The following is a 23,924-nucleotide window of genomic DNA, read 5'->3' as shown; positions in this document are numbered from 1 at the left end:
TTTGTGAAACTGAGATTGGTGTAACTAAAATACAAGCAAGCCCTAGCTATCTAATATATGCACAGGTGCTAACCACCGGTATCTTTCTCACTCAAACTTGCTTAATTTGTCCTTTCAAGGCATACCAACAAACTTTAACTAACAAACAACAAATTTTATAATGCAGTAGATATAAATTATTAAAGACTTGTTACCTGAATATACTTTGACGCGATATGTGCACACCCTATTACTTTTTGTAGTTGCACTAATTATATCTTGTTTTCTGAGCAAAGCATGCCCAACCTAAAATATAACTAAAATAAATGTTTAATCTTCGACAAAAAAAAATAATGACGCAGCAAGAAAGTATAAAAAATGCAAGCGATAATTCTCGTCATGATTCGTACACAAAAAATTCATTAATACCTTTAATCCACAAGAAAAATTTGAAATATACAAGGGTTTCTTGAATACACAAGAAAATAAATAAGAGAAAACTCTTAAAAGTTTAATTTTAATAAAAGATATCATTCATTATATTATGATGTTGTTTAAATAAAAGAGATTGATAACTCTAAAATAAAATAAATGCTAAATAAAAATAAAATATTAATTGCAATGCAGAATCTCTACATCCTTCTAAAAAAGCTTATGATATAAATTCTCAATTTAAAATGATCAATCATACTTAGTAGCGCGATCATACAGTACTCAGTTGTCTTTAATCTTCTCGCGTTTCATGATACCCTCTATATGTACCGAAAATACTCTTACATCAAGTAAAGAAAATTATGGGGAACATATAAATACCAAGCATGCGTCAATACTTCTCGTGTTTGTCTGCTTGTCGAACACCTAAAATTCTTAAGGATATCATTTTTCCACTTAATAATAACATTTTCGCTAAAAGACGCCTCATATTTATTGAAGTTAATTTTTTGTCCATAAATTAGCAATTTTGGAGCATTTATGTAGAAAAGGGAGTGGTAGTTGGGAAACTCTAGGGAATCCCCACTTATCTGTTTAGTCATTTGTTTTTTCATATTTTCTTGTCATGAATGTATTTATTAGTTGTTGTCAGCGATAGTGAAGATGAAAAAGCCTCTACACGTAAAAAGAATAGCTATAATTAAATTAGATCACCTTGGCGAAGACCTCAAGATGGAATAACACAACCTCCAACTCCACCCTTTCATTTGAAAACATATGATACACCACTCACGGTCCATAATTCGCCTCACTCGATTGCAATCAAAACCCATTTCTCACTCGCTCTACGAATATCCATTCTCTAATTATATACTTTGCTCATATCAAATTTGAACGCCATTGTGCCAATCCGAACTTCTCTCTTCCTTTTCATTGCGTGAAATAGTTCAAAGGCGACGAGCATTGTATCTAATTAATCTTTCAAGGATAAAAATACTTTGACGATGAGAAATGAGATCATGTAAAAGCATTTTAAGGCGATTCACCATCACTTTAGGCGCCAACTTATAAACCATGGTACACAATCATACGAGCTTGAGGTCACTCATTTCCTTTCGTTCATTGCATTTGGAAATTAAGACAATATAAGTCTTATTAATATCTTTCAAGTCGACACGGCCACGCCACCAATTTTGGATAAAACCAACTACATTTGACCTTACAATTTTCCAAAAAACACCCGAAACTTGGTTTGGATGCATCTTATTTAACGTTTGACAACCTCATTAATGGTCTCTAACGCATCAAATACTTCATTTATTTTTTTAGAAATTGTACATGAAACGCCTTAAAGAGAATTATCAAAGTCAAAAGATTTTCTGTAAGTAAAAGATTCTCAAAATAATCAGTAATGCTTTTTTCAAATCTCTCTCATTATTCTTCCATCTACCAGTAATATCCATCTGACTCGTAATAAAATTTCTCTCATTTTGGTATGTTGAAAGTATGATGTGTTTTGTCTCCATCCCTTATGCACGAGCTCGTGCAATGATAGCAAGATTTTTCTCTTATTGTTGCAGTTCGTCTAGTTTTTCTACGAGAATTTTATATTTTTCATCAAAACAACATATGGGTTTTATTGTTACCATACCCGAAATTCTGTCTTAGCATCCATCAAAGTGTCTGATACTAATCGAAACCCAATTTGAACAAAAAAAAATAATCAAAACTGAATTTGAAATCGTTAAAAACCGTCCACATTCAAATTGTCTAAACACGACTTAAAATTGAGATTGAAACCGATTTTTCAGTTCCGGTTATAGGTTGGAACCGAATTGTGAAAAATCATATCGACCCATTAATTAATTTAAATAATTAACAATTACATATGTTTTATATCAATTTTTAAAATAATATATTTATAAATATACATAGAATAAGTATTGATGCAATTTCTTCAACTTTACTACTTAATATTAATTTTAGCAGTCTCTCTCGGACCACAATAGAATGAGAGAACAAAAGCCGTAAAATGTTAAACCTATTTCATTTTAAAATTCTAATAAATGGTTTAACCTAATTTCTATCGCAACATTATCTTATTCATAATCTTAATATTTTTTGGTACCAGAAAATTATGATTTCAATTTTAATTCAATATTATATTAGACTTAACTAATCAATTCTTAATTAAATAATTGTATAGGATGTACGCCTAATAAATACAAATTTCAAGACACGTCATTATATAAAGTTGTAAAAGCGACTCCACACAAGTCTTTCCATAAATTATTTTTTGATGAATTTATGTTGACATATCAATAATTATGGACACTTTATACCAGTTAATTTAATTTATTTGAAACAAAATTTCTAAAATAGTATCTTCAAATTCCTTTTATAATTTTTATAATAAGATGTAAATTTATTTTTAATTTAATATTTTTATACCACTTAAAATATAATTACTAGTTATACATGTGAATTGACAATTATTCACGACTAAATCACAATAAATTGCTTATGAACATGAAAGTTTAAATGATTTAAACTCTATTAAAAAAAGGCTAAAAATCAAAATGATGATTTTTTTTGGAAGAGAACAATTAATTAATATAAAATCACATGACATCTTATCAAATTGAACAAAAATGTAATAAAAGAAATTAAATCATAATTTTTTTTGTTCAAACCACATTATTTACCAAATGTTCAAGTTTAGCACATCAGACACTAATATTGTTTTTTTAGAGAGATAGTTAAATAATTTGTAATCATGAATAATAAATGGGTCAACAGATCTTCTAAAATAATTTAAATCACATATAATCCGAACCAATAAATATATAAATTATGAAAATTTACACCTATACTGAATCAAAAATAAAAATTCTAGATACTGAACCAAACATGAAACCGCTAAAAAAGTACATATGAGAGAGAACAAAACATGGATTAAAAAAAAATTAAATAAATACTAAGCTCTCAATTATCTTTATTTTCCCCATCTATCACAAATAGTTATTATTAAAAAATAATCGACTATATATTTAACTTCATCGGGTGCTTAAGCAAAGTAATTTCTAGTCCTATGGTTTCTAGTCCTATGGTTTCCATTATTACTAGTATTATTACTAATTTCAAATATTTATTAGTTTACATATTAATTAAAGGTAAGATCTTCTAATCTTATGCTGATAACAAGTAATATGTCATAGTGTTGGAGTCCTGGGGGTGTACTTTAGGAGCAAGGTCGACTAACTAGAGGGAAATTTGATTTTTGACTTTTGAGTCCAAGGTTTTTGAGGTGCTTAGGAGAGGGCGTATTTCTGAGTTTTTTAGGCGTTTAGGAAGAGAGATGCTGTGTTGAGAGTGGGGAGTATGAATAAGTTAACGGGCTGAGAGCGATTTTCTGAGGTTATTTATGAACTTATTTAAGGAGTGTCTTGGAGGTATTCTGAAGCACATGCTATATCAGACATAGAGGGAATATGTAACTTGAACTCGAGGTTTTTGAGGCTAGTACCGATGAACTTAAGAAGAATAATCTTGGATGTGTTTAGAAAGGAGATGATGCATTGAGGCTTTAATGGATATACACTATACTGATCAGGACATTATGGATAGAATAAGTTCTCATGTGATTTCGGACTTAGAAGCTTTGTTCTGAGAATTTTTGAGGCTTTAGGGAGTGGGAGAGAGAGAGAGAGAGAGAGAGAGAGAGAGAGAGAGAGAGAGTGAGTGAGACAGGGAGAGGGAGAGAGAGAGAGAGAGAGAGAGAGAGAGAGAGAGGCAGAGATGCTGTGTTGAGAGTGGGGAGTATGAATAAGTTAACGGGCTGAGAGCGATTTTCTGAGGTTATTTATGAATTTATTTAAGGAGTGTCTTGGAGGTGTTCTGAAGCACATGCTATTTCAGACATAGAGGGAATATGTAGGTTGAACTCCAGATTTTTGAGGCTAGTACCGATGAACTTAAGAAGGATAATCTTGGATGTGTTTAGAAAGGAGATGATACATTGAGGCTTTAATGGATATACACTATACTGATCAGGACATTATGGAGAGAATAAGTTCTCATGTGATTTCGGACTTAGAAGCTTTGTTCTGAGAGTTTTTGAGGCTTTAGGGAGTGGGAGAGAGAGAGAGAGAGAGAGAGAGAGAGTGAGAGAGGGAGAGGGAGAGAGAGAGAGAGAGAGAGAGAGAGGCAGAGATGCTGTGTTGAGACTGGGGAGTATGAATAAGTTAACGGGCTGAGAGCGATTTTCTGAGGTTATTTATGAACTTATTTAAGGAGTGTCTTGGAGGTGTTCTGAAGCACATGCTATTTCAGACATAGAGGGAATATGTAGGTTGAACTCGAGATTTTTGAGGCTAGTACCGATGAACTTAAGAAGGATAATCTTGGATGTGTTTAGAAAGGAGATGATACATTGAGGCTTTAATAGATATACACTCAACTGATTAGGACATTATGGATAGAATAAGTTCTCATGTGATTTCGGACTTAGAAGCTTTGTTCTGAGAGTTTTTGAGGCTTTAGGGAGAGGGGGAGAGAGAGAGAGAGAGAGAGGGAGAGAGGGAGGGAGAGAGAGAGAGAGAGGCAGAGAGAGGCAGAGATGCTGTGTTGACAGTGTGGAGTATGGATAAGTTAACGGGCTGAGAGCGATTTTCTGAGGTTATTTATGAACTTATTTAAGGAGTTTCTTGGAGGTGTTCTGGAAGCATATGATATGTCAGATGTAGAGGAGATGAGTAAGTTAAACTCGAGTAATTTTTGAGGTACCGATGAACTTAAGAAGGATAGTCTTGGATGTGTTTAGAAAGGAGATGATACGTTGAGGCTTTAATGGATATACACTATACTGATCAGGACATTATGGATAGAATAAGTTCTCATGTGATTTTTTAGAAGCTTTGTTCTAAGATTTTGAGGCATCAGAGAGAGAGAAAGAGAGAGAGAGAGAGAGAGAGAGAGAGAGAGAGAAGCAGAGATGCTTAGGAGAGGGTGTATTTGTGAGTTTTTTAGGCGTTTAGGAAGAGAGATGCTGTGTTGAGAGTGGGGACAATCAATAACTTAACGGCTGAGCGATTTTCTGAGGTTATTGATGAAATTAATTAAGGAGTGTCTTGGAGGTGTTCTAGAAGCACATGCTATGTCAGACGTAGAGGAGATGAGTAAGTTAAACTCGAGTGATTTTTGAGGCTAGTACCGATGAACTTAAGAAGGATAGTCTTGGATGTGTTTAGAAAGGAGATGATACGTTGAGGCTTTAATGGATGAATAACTTCGAGTACATCTTGATTTTTGACTTCTAGTGTGAGAGTATTGAGGTTTTTAGAAGCATATACACTATACTGATCAGGACATTATGGATAGAATAAGGTGGTATGTGATTTTTGACTTAGAATCTTTGTTCTGAGAGTTTTTGAGGCATTAGAGAGAGAGAGAGAGACCCATGATACCCTATAAACTGTATACAATAAGTGCAAAAGCACAATAAAAAATCGAGAATACTTTGTCATGCATCTTAGAAAGTACAACCACTAAGGAGACCCATGATGGCTAAACCCCTTTGAAGCTTCCTCGTCTGACAATGTAAACAAATCCGGCGCTTGGTTACAAGTCCTGGTTTAAAGTGAAGCTTTCTGCGTCTCATAAGTCTAAAACATGTGCAGAAAAACCAGGTTTTGGTTACCTAGTACATGTACCCTGCTGATTAGCATAACTGTTAACAATAACGACATGTATAAGGCAGCCAGTAACCTACTTGTGTTTTTAGAATCTTATATGTAATCTGCATTTTCTTTATCCCAACTTACATGTACAAGTATTGATATCACGACATAAAAATCAAGTTGATTTTCAACATAACTGTTGTTAATCTATTTTTTTTTTGGGGGGGGTGGGGGCTAGGGTAACTCCGCCTATGTCACTACACTGACACAGCCGGTCCCAAGCCCGGATAAAGGAGGAGGGTAACCTGGTGGCTTCTTAATTTAATGGCACAACTGCACAAGGTTCATGGGGTCTCAGATGATCTCGTGCATTCAACTTATAAGTCTAATTGTTATTTTGATATTCGAATGTTTAGTTTTTTATTATAAGGGATTGATAAATTGAACAAAATAACTGCAGTTTATATTCTTTGAATTCATGAGGCAATGGCTCCTTTATTTGGTTAAGATAGATACCAAATACACTTTACTCTTACAAAAATTAGTTCAAGCTTCAAATGAATACTTAAAAAAACAAGCCTTGCAAAAAACTTTATTCTTTCTCATTAAATTCATACAAGGGGTTCTCCACATTTCACTTTACAGTTTTACAAGCTATCTGACATATCAGGCATCGAGCAGAGCTAAAATTATATATGTTTCTTGCTAAAACATCAGAATTTCCTCATCAAAATGGAGAGGAGAGTATATTGGACCGCAGAGACCTTGTTTAAAAGAACCTAATTGACTTGATCCCCAATGCAATTGATAGACATACGACTATCATATAATGGGATACCTGCATGCTCACATGTATCCAACAACAGAAAATCCCAGCTGTTAATTGACTAAGATTTTCTGATAATCTAAGATTGTTGACCGAAGAAAGCGTTCAATGAGAGAGTTCAGATCATTATACCTTATATGTGCTCAAATTTTCCCTCTGATCAAGCTCAGTAACCTACTTGTGTTTAAAGAATCTTATATGTAATCTGCATTTTCTTTATCCCAACTTACTTATACAAGTATTGATATCTGGACATGAAATTAAGTTAATTTTCAGCATAACTGGTGTTTATCTATTTATTTGGGGAGGGAGGGGGGGTAGGGTAACTCTGCCTATGTCACTGACACAGCCGGTCCCAAGCCCGGATAAAGGAGGAGGGTGGAGGGTTCTTAATTTAATTTAAATGTGTAAATATTGGAAGTGATTTATCGGTTGATACACTATACTCTTATAGCAATTATTAGTTAAATCTGCAAATGAACATGTAAAAAAGCAAGCCTTGTACAAACAACTCAAATTCAAAGTTAAAGAGCTGCATCTATAATATAAAGATCTGAAAATTGTGTCATGATTTTGGAGAAACAGCTACACACTACAGTATATATACTAATATACAAAAATTATGAAACAAAGGAATGCTTTCTAAGATCTTCTGTACTGTTGCTGCATGAAAACCCAACATTCTGCTCCCCTGAACCTGCACGTATCTTCATCAGCGGTGGTACCAATGTGACGGGTATTAATTATCAACTATGAGTTGAGAGTTTCTGCGCCTGTTATAAGATCTTCTGTTTTTTGTTAACTCGATCATTTTTCAAGGATCCAAGCTTTCTCCTTATCACAAGCCATCTTGAAACACCAGATAATAAACCGTGAACATTTAGGCTTTAATTCTGGGCTGATGAGCCTTTCAATTTGATCACTGAAGGTCATAAAATGCAGAAATTTCTCATCATAATCCTGGAGGTTTAGTTCAGAAGAACCTTATTGACTTGCTTGCTCCCACATATCGAACAACGGAGAATCCCAGGTGATATATTGACTAGAATTCTGAGATTCCTTAAGTGATCCCTTTAATTGTCCTATAGCATCAAATACAACTCCACACATTTGTTTTGAATCGGGACTGATGTAAACGTGAACCTTGCCGTTGATTATGCATGTTTTTGCATGGTCTGTTATTTCCTCCCATTTCTTGGGGCCAACTTTAAGTATCTGCACACAAATTTTTATGGTCATAGCAAGCATCACACAATTATGTTATCTGTAGTTGTGATCATAATCAGAGGCAGCATTATTGGTTTTTGAGATCTGATTGCACTTTAATTAGACTACTCTAGGACGAGAAGGGGAAGAACAACCAGACATTAATCACAAAAATAATAAACTGTCTTGATGACAAGATGCTTGATGTCCCTACTAATAAACTAATTTATTGTTCTAAATCATAGTCTAAAAGCTCATAGATAAATAAAATTGATTTTTCTTTGTGGGGTACTCCTAATTGGAGTACTAAGTAGAGTGATACATGTCCTGTAATATATATTCTGCAATACATGTTTTGTTGTTTCATTAGACATTTAACATGTTGGATCAGGCATCAGTTTTTTGGTCATAGCAAGCACAACAAAAATGTGGATACTTAACCCTTGTACATGTTAACAAAACAGAACACAAAACAGAAACAGATACTTGATCAAATCTTCCAAGATTTTATATCATGTTGAAATGTTTTAATTTATCTCATATCCTTAACCCTTATTCTCATCTCATATTTTTTCCCAGCTCAGTTTAATAATTTGGTCTTTTAATTAATTTTCTTATTGTACATTTGTAATCATAGAGTCTTTTAATTAATTTTCGTATTGTACATTTGTAATCATAGAGCTGAAATAAATGACAGATTATGTCAAATTTACCGTTTGAAATTTTTGTGGATTCGTGTTGAAGACTACTAGAAAATCCCCCCACAGTTTTGATGCCTCCAGTCTCCAGACATTTTTTTTTCTCTTTGCCAACATGTTTAAGCTGCGACACTTTATCATCCAAAGATGGAACTTCTTTCTTCGCATATGCTGGAAACATTAATTACCACAACTGATAGATCATGCGCAAAATATAAATCAGAAAGTCTAGACCTGACTAGCACAGCAACCGTCTCAAATGAACCTTATCAAAGTTGTGCTTGTTGTCAAGAAATGTGGATTCACTTGTAATCAGCTGCTAGAAATTAATCTGGTGATCTGACCACCATTATTCAATATTGAGCCAGAAGTTGAATAGAACTACTTTATAGTTGTTGAGGATACAGTTCTACCTTCCAACTACTTCATTATATTAGGCCAGTCATGTAGTTAATTGAACCCGTCAACTGGCTTCCATGTAGGGATGTGTGTGTGTGTGTATTGATGATAGATGTGCAAAACTTGACAATTAAAGTGATTATGAACTTTTAAGGTACTCACATGTTACTCGATGATCTTTAAGGTCGAAGGATTCTGTCTTCCCTGGCTCTATTGTAGTTCCTGAATTCTGTGTGAAAGAAAGATTATCAATGCTGTTGATGCCTTCTTTTAGCTTCAGTGTAGTAGTACCTTGAAGCACAGATGTCTTTCCTTCCATTTTACTAACAATCCTATTGTTGACCCTTAAGAACCAGTATCTCAACCTCTGTTGAATGCTTCAGGTCCATTTTTTACAACCTCTCCAGTAAGGTTGTCAACTAAAACTAACTGGATAGAGTTACCTCCTTCTCGTTTAATTTTACAGCTAGTGAGGACTGGGGAACTGACCCTTTTGCAAGAACATGAGACGCAAGCGTCGTGGATCATAAGCATTCATTTGTCTACAAATGCTGGATGAAAATGATAAAATATTTAGTATAAACATGCTTTAGTGGAAGCATGTGTGCGTGAGTCTTTAAATTTGATGGTACTAGTACGTACCATGGTGTGTAATGCAGGGGATTCGCTTTCTCCAATTCATGTATGATTCATAATACATCATGAATGGGATTATTAGGCTGCTATAGTGATATTCATAATATGCAAAACAGTTTAGATGAAATACAAGGGTTTCATATAGCAATTTAAAGTTGTAGATAGATACTGTATGATTCTCGAATAAACATGTGTTCATATAAGTATTTGACATAGGGTAGAACTTAACCTGAAAATGGACCACTTAGTTCTAGGAAGATCAGAGGTAGGATATAGCAGATAAAGTCAAGAGATTCTTATAAAGATCTAATGGTCAAAATTGTGAACATTAAAATCCCGAGCTAAAATAATTCAATTGAAAGAAATAGTTATTAATATTTAATACCTGAAATATGTGAGGAATGAATTTTGAGCTTCATGTTTCTTAATATATTAGACGATTTATGTTTTAATATAAATTACGAAGAAAATAAATTAAATATGAAAGAGGACCTTGCAAAAATCACGGTCCGCAGGGGCCTCATAGTTTCTTAACATTCAATTTTGCACCTCCTCAAAAAATTTGCAAAAATTTCAATATCTTAAAAACCTTTCACAGTATTTCAAAAGTCATAATTTTCATAGAAACAGTCTCGATAATATCTGCATATATTACATCTACTGCTCAAACCCAACTTATCGCGGAGATACTCGGGATATACCTATGTTACTATACCTGCTCTGGTTTAAAGTTAAAGTTAGATGGGAAAAAAAGATATTTAGTTCCACTCAGAGGAACCTAATGTTGTGATTCAAACAAAAACATAAACTCCATTCAAACAAGATTACATTTTGAAAAAACAGGCTTGCAACAATCGCTAAATAAACCATTAATAACACAATAAAGTAAAGAATCTATATCCCTCTCAAAATAAAATTAATCATGAGCATCTTTAGAAACTCCTTATATTAGCTTATAAATCAACGTTTAAACAAGAAGCGGTAAAATAATGCTTAAAGATAATTTTACTTCTCAAATCATTGAGTTTTTATTTATAAAGAACCCCATCTCACCCTTAACCAATATATTCACAAAGTTTCATTTTTCTCTCTCTACTTTATTTTGTAATTTATGTATACAAAACTATTATAAAAATCGATAATCGGGACAATTTACAAGTCAAGTATATATTAATAAACGCCCCAACAGAAAACACATCCAAATAATTAAACATGAAAACACATCCAAATAATTAAACATTTTGGGGGAGCGTTGAGAATAATTCAAAATTATTTGAACTATTTTTTAAAATTATTATTAGGAATGATATAGAAACATGCATCTCATTTTGTTCACTGCTTCTCTATATTTTTCTCTCTTCTTTTATTAGTCTAAACATCGACAGTGGTATCGGAGCCTTATTGATCTTAAGGGTATGTGATATAACATAGTCATGTCTTCAAATCAAACATATAATCTTTCTCCATTTTTTAATAATGAAAATTATCAAGTATGGATTGTTAAGATGAAAACTTATTTAAAAGGTTTGGGATTATGGACATGGGAGGAAAGTGAGAGGAAGATACAACCTCTTACAAAAAATTCTACTCTGAATCAAATCAAGTTTCACGAAAATGAGTCAAGTAAGGGTCCAAGGGTTTTATCAATTATTCATACGGCTCTGTCAGAATCGATTTTCACAAGAATCATGACTTGTGAAACAAGAAAAGAGACTTGGAATAAGCTAAAAGAATTGTATGATGTTAACACAAGAATAAAGAGGATGCAAGTTTTAAATCTCGAAAGGGATCTTGAGACTTAAACCATGAAAGAAAAAGATACTATACAAGATTATTATGATAATTTGATGGGTGTTGTTAATAAAATGTGGCTGATGGGAGAAGACGTACCTGATAGCAAAATTGTAGAGAAGCTGTTTGTGAGTTTGTCCGAAAGGTTTGAGTCAAAACTTTCATCTCTTGAAGATTCAAAAGATACAAGTGCATTATCTTTGTCCGAGCTAATTAATTCTCTGCAAGCCCAAGAACAAAGAAGAGCGATGAGAAACAAGGAAACTGAAATAACGGTTGAAGGAGCTTTTTTGGCAAAAACTCGAAAGTAAGAAATAAAATTTACTCAATGTGGTCATTGTAAGAAGAATGGGCATGAAGAAAAAGATTGTTGGAACAAAGTATTGTGGAGATAAGACGGAAGAAAGTGTCAAGAAGACACAAATATTTGATGAAGAACTATTTTGATATTGAAAAAAATACTCCAATTTGTACGTTATTGGTGAGAAGTGCATCAAACTGTGGAGAGAAGGGCTCCGAATGAGACTGTGGGGAGAAGGGCTTCAAAAAGAAATTATGGAGAAAAGTGCTCCAACAACAATGGTGATGGTGGGAAGTACAACATCATCGAATTAATTTTAGAATTTAGAATTTTTAATTTTGAATTATAAGGAAGTGTTGAGAATAATTCAAAATTATTTGATTTTTTTTAAATGATTATTAGGAATAATACAAAAACATGCATCTCATTTTATTCACTGGTTCTCTATATTTTTCTCTCATATTTTATTAGTCTAAACACCAATAGGGAGAACTCTAGAAAATAAGAAAAATAAAAAAAATTATATTTAAATAATTATTGAGCAAACTAACAGAAAACACATCCAAAGAAATTGGAATTTTGGACTCACAACTTCATAATTATGATAGTCGTGACCAGTAATACCTCCCCATTCTCCCTTGAAAAAAGAGCAGATGCCACCTATAGATAGTCGTGACAATAATCTACTGCAAGTTTGCAATCCCACATAGTAAAAGTGCTTGACAATAATTTTTTCATACTACAATAATTTTTTCATACTACAATAATTTTCTACCACATCCACATGTGGTATTTTCTATGCTTCATCAACCCAGCCCATTTGTGGTTATTCTCTATGTCCATTATGTTGTTTTGTCGGCCCGACCCATTTATTTAGTACGGATTTTAAGAGTTATATAATTTTATAACTTATTTTCATAATTTATGAGTAAAAATTTAAGTTGTAAAATTATATTTTATATGAATCCGATGTTCTAAAAATTTAATGATTTATGGGAGTTCGAACAACCTCGTCTCAATTAATCGGAATTCAGATGCGCCCCGTTTCAATTAATCGGATATCAGGTCAGAGTACTTCTTTTTTTTTAAATCAGTCAAAAATCCATCGATTCAGGTCAAAAATTGGTTAATTCGGTCAAAGGATTAAACCTAAGAAAGTGGACGAGTAAAGTGCATTTTATGTACATACTTTTTTATAAGATTGAAATATCGTTATTTAAAATGGAGATGCACAAAATGTAATTTACTCATGCAGTTTACAAACGAAGTTAACGCAAACTTATGTAATGCAACAAAGTATAATGAAATATAAATATTGAACGGTATTTCAAGTGTTTGGCTTTGAATTTGTTTTCTACAATATAGTTCATCTTTTTTCTTCAAGTAAAATATTTGTAGAATAATATAATTTGGATTAAATAATTAACGGGATTAGACAAAAAAGAAGTTAAATTGGGTTTTAAAAAGGAGTATGTCAACTGTTATTTATGAGGGGATAATACAAAAATTGATTTTTTAAGGGTGTATAATGTAATTCTCCAGTATGATTTTGTCCAAGAAACGCATAAGAGCATCTCCAAGAGGCTCCTAACTTATTCTTCAAAATAATATTAAAAAAATGACTATTAACAAGTTATTACATAGGTTAATGTGTCAAACTCCAACGGTACTTTTTTATTAGCTCTTTATTCATAATTTATTAATAAATCAATTCCACCATGACCAAAGGTTGTATAATAATTGGTAGGTATTCAAATTTTATTAATAAAATATAAGTTAAGAGCTATTAGTTGCTCTTAAAAGAGAGGAGAGAAAAGAGACTCTTAGATTTTAAAAATACTCTAAGAGTTAGGGTTGTACATGTAATCCGCTCAATCGCACAAATTGCTCGCACTACTCACAATCGCACCGCTCTTTGCAGATAACCGCAAAATGCGTCTCGAATGTGAATTGAAATTACAGAAACCATATATCCGTGGATTGACTGCGAATTTGATTTTTAAATAATCGCAAAAGTCGAACCGCAACCGCAAACCGCTATATATAATATAATATAATATATATCATCAAACGCAAAAACAACCATATATAAGAATTAAAATATAAAAAGTTTGGGGTTTTGGGATATAATATATATCATCAAACGCAGAAACAGCCATATATAATTTGTAATAACCACTTGTAATCTTGTAATACATTTTATTTTTACAAATTTCTAAGATTTGATAAGTATAATTATAATAAAATATTTTTATTTGTCATTTATCGTATTAGTCGATGGTTGAACCGCAAGTCGATCCGTACCAACCGCAACCGCACGGTTAAAAAAGTCGCGATTAACCGCAACCGTAAATGCGACTGAGGTCGGAGATTTAAGAAAACCGCTCTATGCGGTTTGGTGTAATTTTGACCTCCCAATCGCACCAAACCTAACCGCGTACATCCCTACTAAGAGTCTCTTGGAGCTTCATTTTGAGTCATACTCCTTATTTTTCGACTTAATAGCATGTTTAAAGAGTTTATTGGAGATGCTCTAAGACATTGCTCAAATTTAGGAGGTGCGGTATCTATTAAAAAACAACTCCAAACTCTTATACACTCTTATACGAGTGACAGTACGAGTTGTTAAAGCTTGAGTAACCAAATTGCTTGCTTTTCAATACTCTATCCATCAACATCGTCAACATCACTAAAAAATTAATCGAATTAAAACCCTAATTCTACTCAAAAATTGAAAGTTTCTCAAACTGAATTTTGATAGTGTAGATGGGGAGAGGACTGAAAAATGTTCGTTTTGGTTACTCAATCTCTAATCATATTCGTAATTGTTGTTTAAATAATATTAAAATAATGTAATCATTTTTATTTATGATTGTATTAAAAATATACTTATTTTAATAAGATAAAATCTTAACCGTCTATTTTTTATTATGTCAGATCAATGGTTGAGATTGTTTTAACGGTAGATGATCAAAATTTTGGGTAAGATATAAAAGGATATAATTTGATTCTACCCTATTATCTGAATCCTAGTACCGAAGAAGAGCGGAGCACTTTCGAATACAAAAAAAGCACTATAAATCTATTATCCATTTTATATATAATACTGCAACATTGCTTTTGTGGGGAATCATTTAATTCGAAATTACTATGTTGCCCTCGTATCTGAATAAATATGGAAAAATATTGTTGGCATGAGGAATTGAACCCATGACATACTTACAACAAGCATATGACTTCAACCACAATCACTTGAGCTAGAGACTTATTTATTTATATTTTGATAACATTAACTATTGAGTAAAGACTGGGTAATTAGCTGAGTACAATAAAATAATTTTATATTCATGTGTAACAACGGGGTTATAATTATTTTTTTAATTGATATATTAAATAAATAACTTCTTACTTTCGTGGGAAAATATTTAATTCGAAATTCTTATTTTGCTCTCGTATTTGAATGAATATGGAAAAATATTGTTGGCATGGAGAATTGAACTCATGACACACTTTTAAAAAACATATGACTTCAACCGAGTTAGAGGCTCATTTGATTATATTTTGATAAAATCAACTATTGAGTTACATACTTGTTTCTTTATTTTGGATGACTAAACCTATATAATTCAATATTTATACAGTATAAAATTATTCAAATACTTGGGTAATTAGCTGATTACAATATAATAACTTTATACTCATGTGCAACAATAGGATTATAATTATTTTTTTAATTTATAAATCAAAAAATAATTTCTTGTTGATAATATATTATCATATTAACTTGTTGATAATATCTTATTGTATAATAATAATTTATTAATTATCAAGACTCCGGTAATTAACTTGCTTCGAGATACTAACTTTATACTTGGGTAACAACTAAGGGTATAATCAATCCGAGTCGAGTCAAAAACTGTTACGCTCAAACTCGATTAAAAATGTTCGGGTTCGTGCACGAACTCGAGTTCAACCGAACCTTAAATTTCAAACGCGAATCTCGGGTCATAAAAAGTTCGATAGGCCCAATTTTTTTAGGAGAAACATATAATTCGAAATTACTATTTTGTGCACGTATTTGAATAAATATGAAAAAATATTGTTGGCTTGTAGAATGAACCTGTGATACATATATCCAAACATGTGCCTTCAATCAATTGAGGTAGAGGCCCATTTGATTATATTTTGATAACATCAAATTCTGAGTTATATATTTGTTTTTTCATATTGGATGGTTAAACCTATATAATTTAATATTGATATAAAATGAAATTATTCTAAGACTTGCGTAATTAGCTTACTAAAATATACTAATTTTATACTCATGTACAACAACGTGATTATAACTTTTTTATTTATAAAAAAAATTTAGAACTGATAAATAAATAACTTGTTGATATTATGTTACCATATTAACTTGCTGATAATATATTACCATATAATAATAATTTATTAATTATCGAGTCTTGTGTAATTAACTCATTTCAAAATACTAACTTTATAGTTGTGTACAACAATTAAGGCTAAAAATCAAGCCGAGCCGAGTCGAAAACTTTCAGACTCGAACTCGATTAAAAATGTCTGAGCTCGAGCACGAGCTCGATTTCAACCAAATCTTAAATCAAGCTTGAAACTCGGGTCGTAAATAGTCCGGTCGCCTCAAGTTCGGGTCGAAAGCTTGAATCAATTTCACCAAATATTGACAAAAACTCGAAATATGATTGTTTATGCTCGAAATCGCTTCTATTAAATATATAAAATATAAATGAAATATTAAATATTTATATACAAATATATTTATATTAAAAAAATAGTATCGGCTCGACAAGACTCGTAAACCTTATGAGCCGAGTAATTTCAAGTTCGAGCTCGGCCGTGTAAAAAAATTTACTATTTTGCCCCCATATTTTAATAAATATGATACATAAGCTAGTTGCTATAATAAATCAAGTAGAACACAAACGTTTAAAATTTCATCTGAAGAACCCATGCCAATAAAACAACTTCAGAGAACAGGGGACTAAGAAAATTCCCAGACAAAAACACAAATCTGATACAAATATTTCATCTACAAAACTATTCACATACGCTCAAATCATTTTGATGAAGACTTAATAAAAGAAACAAGAGTTAATGAGAGTAAATCCTCTGCAGAGTTCATCATTAAACTTGGTATGTTACAAATTTTGCAAACATATTTAATGTAACCCAAAGCAAACATATTTTGCAGTTTAATTACAATTTATGTTACAAATGAGTATGTACAACACTACAAGAACGAGCCTTACAGAATTCAACATTCTTCTTTTAAAAGAAGAAACACCTACATGCTTAATTACCAAGTCTATATTTGGTAGAGCTTCGCCTTTTAAGCCAAGGTTTTGCATTATAAGTAAGGAGAAACACCTACATGCTTGACTATACATAACTAAAGAATGTTTTCTATGTTCTCCTGTACCTTTGCTGCATCGAAATCCAACATTCTGCTCCCCTGATTTGCACGTATCTTATACGGCAGCACCTATGAGACTAGTATTAAACTACAACGCAACTATGAGTTGAGGCTCTGTTTCTACACATGTTATGAGATCTTCTGTTTTTTGTTGACACGGTCCCTTTCTAAGGATCCAACCCTTTTTCGTATCATGAAACACCTTGAAACACGTATAACACAAATAACCCTTTTCCATAACAGTTTAGGATTTAGTTCTGGATTGAGCTGTACATGTTGCTCATTGAAGTTCAAGGATTGCAGAAATTCCTCACCAGTAAGGGAAGTACTGGTACCATATGATGAAATGCCTGCTTGCTCACATAAATCGAACAGAAAATCCTGGTTGATATATGGACTAGGAATTTCTATCATTGTTGACTCCAATTCGTGAGGCAAGCTTTCCATAAAAGAGTTCTCATCATCATATCTGCTTACGTCTTCCCACCGATCAAATGCACTTGCTACTAATTTTTGGGCATTCTTCTGTTACAAAATAAAAATAACATAAAACATATTAGACTCAACAGATAAAAAAAAGGGAGAGATTGATGTGTATAAGAAACAGGATAAACATGCCTGTTCAGTATCGGATAGCATATCCATAGGTAAGTACTGGGATCCCTTAAGTAATCCCTTCACCTGTCCGATGACATCAAATACAACTCCACTTTTTTGTTGTGAATTATGATCAATGTACATGTATACTTCTTCATCAATTAGACATGTCTTCGCATGGTCTGTTATTTCCTCCCATATCTTAGAGCTAACTTTAAGAATCTGCACATTTTTTTATGATAACGAGTCATTGACCATAACAGGCATCAGAATTTTTTTTAATCTGTTGTGATCATTACCACAGTCCAGAGTAGGCATCAATTGTGCTTTTCTATATGTTTGTGATATCCATTTATAAATACATATAAGCACAACAAAAGTACACAAGGAACAGGCAATGTGATACGAACTAACCTAATTGTAGGTGATACGAGATACTCACGGTCCATTAAAACTTTAACAGAATTGCAATGTGAAAAAGTGACTCGTGTAGTTGATTGAAACTGAACCCTCGTACATGCCTTCTTTCTAACAAATCAGAAAAGATATTAAATTTCTCAAAATTTTCAAATTACCAAGTTATTTTAATAGTTGCGACGATTTAATGAAACAATAGTTAGGAGTTATAATAATGGAAAATGGACAGTAATGAACTTAATGAAGGGGGGTATGGATGAGAGAGATGAATAATACAAGAAAAATCATAGGAAATAAGATAAATGAGCCACTCTAATTTGGCAATTTTTATGCTTGTTATTCGTGGAACCTGCCGAGTAAGGAACACTCTCTTCTTTCCCATTTTCTTCATCGCATACTCTTTCCGAGCTTAGTTTACCAATTTCTGGTCTCTTAATTCTTTACCTTCCTATTAAATTTTTGCATTGAATAGGCAATAATTCATATGGTAGCGCACAGTATACACTCAAAAATTGCTGAAATAAGATGAAAGCGAATTGTAATGTCACCTTATAGAGTCTTTCTGGATTTGTGTTTAGGAGTTTTAGAAGATCCTTCACAGTATAGATGCTCTGATCATTTAGTTTTGTGCTTCCGCCTTTACCAATATGTCTGAGCCGTGATACCTTATCAAGCAAAGATGGAACATCTTTTTTTGCATATGCTGAAAACATAAATTAGAAGACTCTTGGTATCAATTAGACCAGAATAGAGTGTTTTAATTAACATATGTTACTATGATAGTATTTCAACCGACTGATCAATTACCGAATTTACGAACACAGATGAATCATGCCTGTATAATTTGAAACTGTCTTGGCTAAACCTTATCAAAATTGTGCTTATTCTTGCCAAAAATGTAGATTCATTGTAATCAGCTACTAAAATGTAATCTTATGGCACTGGCCACCTTTATTCGATATTGTACCAGAAAATGAATCAAAATTCCATCATATTTTTCAAGGATTCAGTTTTGCGGTCCACCTACTTTATTATATTATACTATCATGTAATAATTTCAACCTATCAACAGTCTTCCATATATGAATGTGTGTGAGTATTACAAATATAAATTAAGATCAAGTTAGGACATTTCTCTAACACCTTAACGTTTTAGATAGATTGGTTACCTAACATGATATTCAGAGCTCTGGTTGGCGGAGTCTCAAGTTCGACTCCCTGCCAAAATTTTTGCCCCAAAGATGGGCGGGAAAAATGGAATTCGATTTAGGGGGAGGGTTAAATGTGTGCATAGATCTTCAACACTTTATACAATAAGTAACTATGAAATTTTGAGGTACTCACATTTTGTGCGATTATCTTTAAGGTTGAACGATTCTGTCTTTGCTGGCTCTATTGTAGTTCCTGGAAAACTATTTACGGCTCTTGCCCCAAGGCAAAACTTCGAATTTCTCATCCAGATTGAATTCTGTGTGAAAGAAATATTGTCAATGCTGCTGATGCCTTCTTTAAGCTTCAGAGTAGTAGTACCTTGAAGTACAGATTTCTTTCCTTCCATTTCTCTAACAACCCTATTGTTGAAGTCATCTAAGTTCCCGTTGCGTCCTTCATGACCAGCATAATCACCCTCGAGAACTAGTATCTCAACCTTCGCAGCAGCTTCAGGTCCAATTTTACAACCTTTCCAGATAAGCTGTCAACTAAAGCTAAGTTGATAGAGGTACCATCTTCTCCTTCAATTTTACTGCTAGTAAGGACTGGTGATTTTACATTGTCCAAGAACTTGAGACGCAAGTATCGAGGTTCAGAAGTACTCCCTTGCCTGCTTAAATTGCTGGATGAAAGTAAATTAATTTTTAGTAGTTTGAAAGCTATTAAGCTATTACCTTAAAGGTTCCACTGCTAATGACGACAAAAAAAATCAGGATAAACAAATATGAATCAAAACGATAATACCCCACACCATTGTAAGCGACGTATAAGATTCTCTTGTACCAGTTCAATTTCCTCTTTCACCTGAATACAAATACATCATGAATGTTATTATTTTGCTGCCATTAAGATTATCAAAAGCAAAACAGTACATATGTAATACCTGGGCTAGCGGGCGTTATAGAATTTTACACACTTATAGAAACACGAATGAAATTTTTTTATGAATGATGAATGCAACAGAGTAGAACTACTAATAGTAATCAAAAGTTGGTTTTAAAAGAAACAATTCAAACATTTTGCAAGACATAACTTTTTAATATAAATTAATATATATAGCCTGTTTAGAAGTTAGAGATTTGAGAAAAAAATTGGCAGATTGAACCAAATTAGAAGTTTGACTAGAAGGATCCTCAAATATTGATGGTTGGTGATTAGCGGATTGAAATAGCAATTTGGACCTAATCCTCTAATTTTGACTATACCTATGTAACCCAAACAACTACATAAAACTCCTGACAAAGAACAAACTACTAAAACTAAATCCGACAAGATCACGATCTGTAAACAGTATACTGTAACTGAACTGAATATAACAGTATAAAGTAAGAGAATCCTAATATGCAAGCCAAATTCATGAAACAAAAACATATAAAATTTGACAAACCAGGATAAAATAGGCCACAAGCGGATTTTCGTAGACAAACAAAGCGAAAGATTACTTATTTTCCTTCAAAGGCTAAATCGGAGGAGGCAACAAGAAAACACATATGAGAGATAAATTGGACTCACAACTTTACGAACTAAATCCCCCATGATTGGACCAATTACACGCTGTATAGTCCTTACTATCAATAACTCCAGCCTCTCCCTTGAAAAAAACAAGAAACATCAATTAAAGAAATCCAAGTAGAGAACCAAGTAGTCTTGCAGGGGAGAAATGGAACTAAACAAACACCTCTTGCTATATCGGAATTTCCCTCGCTCCCTTTACAGGATGTCCAGGGTTCGAAACTTATCATAGACAAGGCAGCAAGTGTGTGATTGTGCTAAGTAGAGTAGTAGTAATTACTTACTTTCTTCTTATATCAAAAATACTTGTAGAGTCATCATCTTCACTAGTGTTGTAGTTCTGTTGTAACTCCATGTTAACTGGTACATCTGACTGTCCAGGAGTTGACATTCTCGGATTCATCAACCAAACTCTTTACAACTCTTGTGAATGAAACAAAATGGAGTACAAATAAAACACAACTCTACAAACATAACCGCGTGGTTGTGGAAATAAATACAGCTGCTACAGTGGAATGGAGGACGGGAGGAGTAATTTAGAAAGCACACATACTAAAAACACTTACCGATGTGGGCTGCTCCTCCCTTGTCAACGCCCGTATATTCCTCTATCCCTTTTGTTATTTAAGTTTATTAATTTTATTACTAGTTTATAGTTTAAGTCCCGCATGCACAAATTTCTTTAATGTTTTATAATTTGTATACTATAAAATTGAATTACAACTTTTCAGATTTGAAATTTTATTTATTTAAAATTTTTTATATAATATAATTCGATAATAATTATACATATATATATAGTAGTTTAGATTTCGTACATGTACGGATTTTTTTTAATATTTCATAACTCTTAAAATATAAAATTGAATTGCAACTTTTAATATAATTCGATTATATAGACACTATTTTATCGAATACCTCATATATCACCTATATTCTGCAATCAAAATATTATAAAATATATTTTACGAATATCACTAATTTATTAAAATTGTTCGAAGATTCTTAAATTTAATAATTAAAATGTGTATAACATTAAATCAGCCCTTCCTAAAAAACAATGATCTTCCTGAAACAAAAGGCTAGCCTATGATCTTCCTAAAACAAAAAATTGTGAGCATGTATTGGAAGTTATTTTACTCGTGTTTTTATTTTCACATCCTTTCTTTCCTTTAAGTTCTGTTTCACTACATTTACCTTTTTACATTACTTCTTCATTCCCCGTTCTTCTAAACTCATGTTTGCGTGGAAGGTATCATTTTTCTCTAAAAACGGCCGTCATTTATAACTATCATCCATCCTTCACCATCCCATCTTTCCATCAAATTCACATCCGTCCTATCCATCCTCTCATCATGTTTTCTCCATTTCTAAATCTTTAATTTATATTATAATAGTTTTCAATAAAATCTAGATCTAAATTCTTTTGGGTATGATCTTGTTACCGTACCAATCTTTTTGGGTTGTTGATTGTCCCCAATTTTTGGGTGTATGTCTTGTTACGTTTTTGATTCGTTGTCATGTTGCATAAAGATTGATTTCTACGGTGTATTGGGAGATCTGGGCAACCTCGCACAACAAATGATTGTTCAATATATAGGACATCTGTACCCCCAACCTCAGTTGGTGTAACCGATGGCTATGAACACTGGTCTATCACCGGTTTTTTATGTGCGCAGGTCAATTGTGATTCTACTATTTTCAGTGATAGTGGTGTCGACTGGATTGTTGCTAACAGATAGAATAAATATTCTTGATAATAAAAATGATTACAAAAGTTCTCGAACAATCTGAAAACAAAACGGCTATTTGTTTAGCTCGGTTTTTGTTTCACAATCAACTTGTAGTTGTCAGTTTAGGGGTTTGTCCCGACTGTATTCTTATGTTTTATATTCAATAAAATCTTATTGTTCGTAAAAAAAATAATTAAATGTGTACGTTCTGCAAACTAAACATGTTTCGTGGAATAAAATATTTTGTAATGCTATACATGCAGTACATGTATGACGTTCAAAATTTTGAATAAAATAATGATATTTGTAAAACATAATTCTCAAAATTATATATATTACAATGTTTTTATGCAAGATTTTACTTGGAGAACATAATTGGTATTCAAGGTCTCCAACAAAAAGATGGTAACTTTACTATATATATATATATACTAACAAGAAGATCTAACGTCCAAATTAAATTGATAGTATATGAAACATAACAACCTTGGATAAGATACTCATTTGCATACTATGTAATAATAAGGATATAATTTGGTATGAAAAAAAAGATATAATTTATTTATTTTATTTAAAGGTATTTAAATTTGAAAAAAATATATTACCAATTGAAATATATAATATTATTTTATTTTTTATATGTGTTTACGAAATATAATTATTTTTTAATTTAAATGATAAGTCTTATCGTGTTTCATAGTATATGAATCACATTTATTTTTAGTTTCATTTTTTTAATCCAAAGACCCATTATACTGATCAAATTCACTAATCATATTAGTTTGATTTTAATCTTGTTTAAAGCCGAATGAATAGATACTTTTGTTTAAGTCTGATGAATAGTATATGTTATCTATTTAGCTGGGAGATTTTTTTTTATTATTTTAATTTTGTTTCACCGTGAATTAGTTCTACAAATTTTTAACCTCAATGAAGTTTAAATATTTTTTATTTTAGACTTATACCATTATTCTGATCGATGAATTATCAGTTCAATAATATAATTTTTTAGCCGAATCAATATTAGTTATTATTTTATTTTTGCCCGAAATTCA

At 32.2% G+C, this 23,924-nt stretch overlaps 2 protein-coding genes across 2 annotated transcripts; both read right to left on the bottom strand.

Moving 5' to 3' along the window:
- Positions 1–7,899: 7,899 nt before the first annotated feature.
- On the bottom strand, positions 7,900–9,537 carry LOC141699968 (calmodulin-binding protein 60 D-like). The gene is made up of 3 exons (XM_074503753.1): positions 9,381–9,537; positions 8,887–8,990; positions 7,900–8,130 (listed from the first exon to the last, which is right to left on the bottom strand). The coding sequence occupies exons 1-3, from the start codon at positions 9,535–9,537 to the stop codon at positions 7,900–7,902; spliced, it is 492 nt and encodes a 163-aa protein (XP_074359854.1).
- Positions 9,538–17,061: 7,524 nt separating this feature from the next.
- Positions 17,062–20,092, bottom strand: LOC141699970 (calmodulin-binding protein 60 A-like). Its single transcript, XM_074503754.1, has 4 exons — positions 19,757–20,092; positions 18,961–19,115; positions 18,017–18,217; positions 17,062–17,923 (listed from the first exon to the last, which is right to left on the bottom strand). The coding sequence occupies exons 1-4, from the start codon at positions 19,968–19,970 to the stop codon at positions 17,528–17,530; spliced, it is 966 nt and encodes a 321-aa protein (XP_074359855.1). The 5' UTR covers positions 19,971–20,092; the 3' UTR covers positions 17,062–17,527.
- Between the last annotated feature and the right edge of the window lie 3,832 nt (positions 20,093–23,924).

The sequence above is a fragment of the Apium graveolens genome, unplaced genomic scaffold (genome assembly GCF_009905375.1).
Source record: "Apium graveolens cultivar Ventura unplaced genomic scaffold, ASM990537v1 ctg1584, whole genome shotgun sequence".
NCBI classification, from domain to species: domain Eukaryota; kingdom Viridiplantae; phylum Streptophyta; class Magnoliopsida; order Apiales; family Apiaceae; genus Apium; species Apium graveolens.
This window is presented reverse-complemented; position numbering and strand designations above follow the sequence as displayed.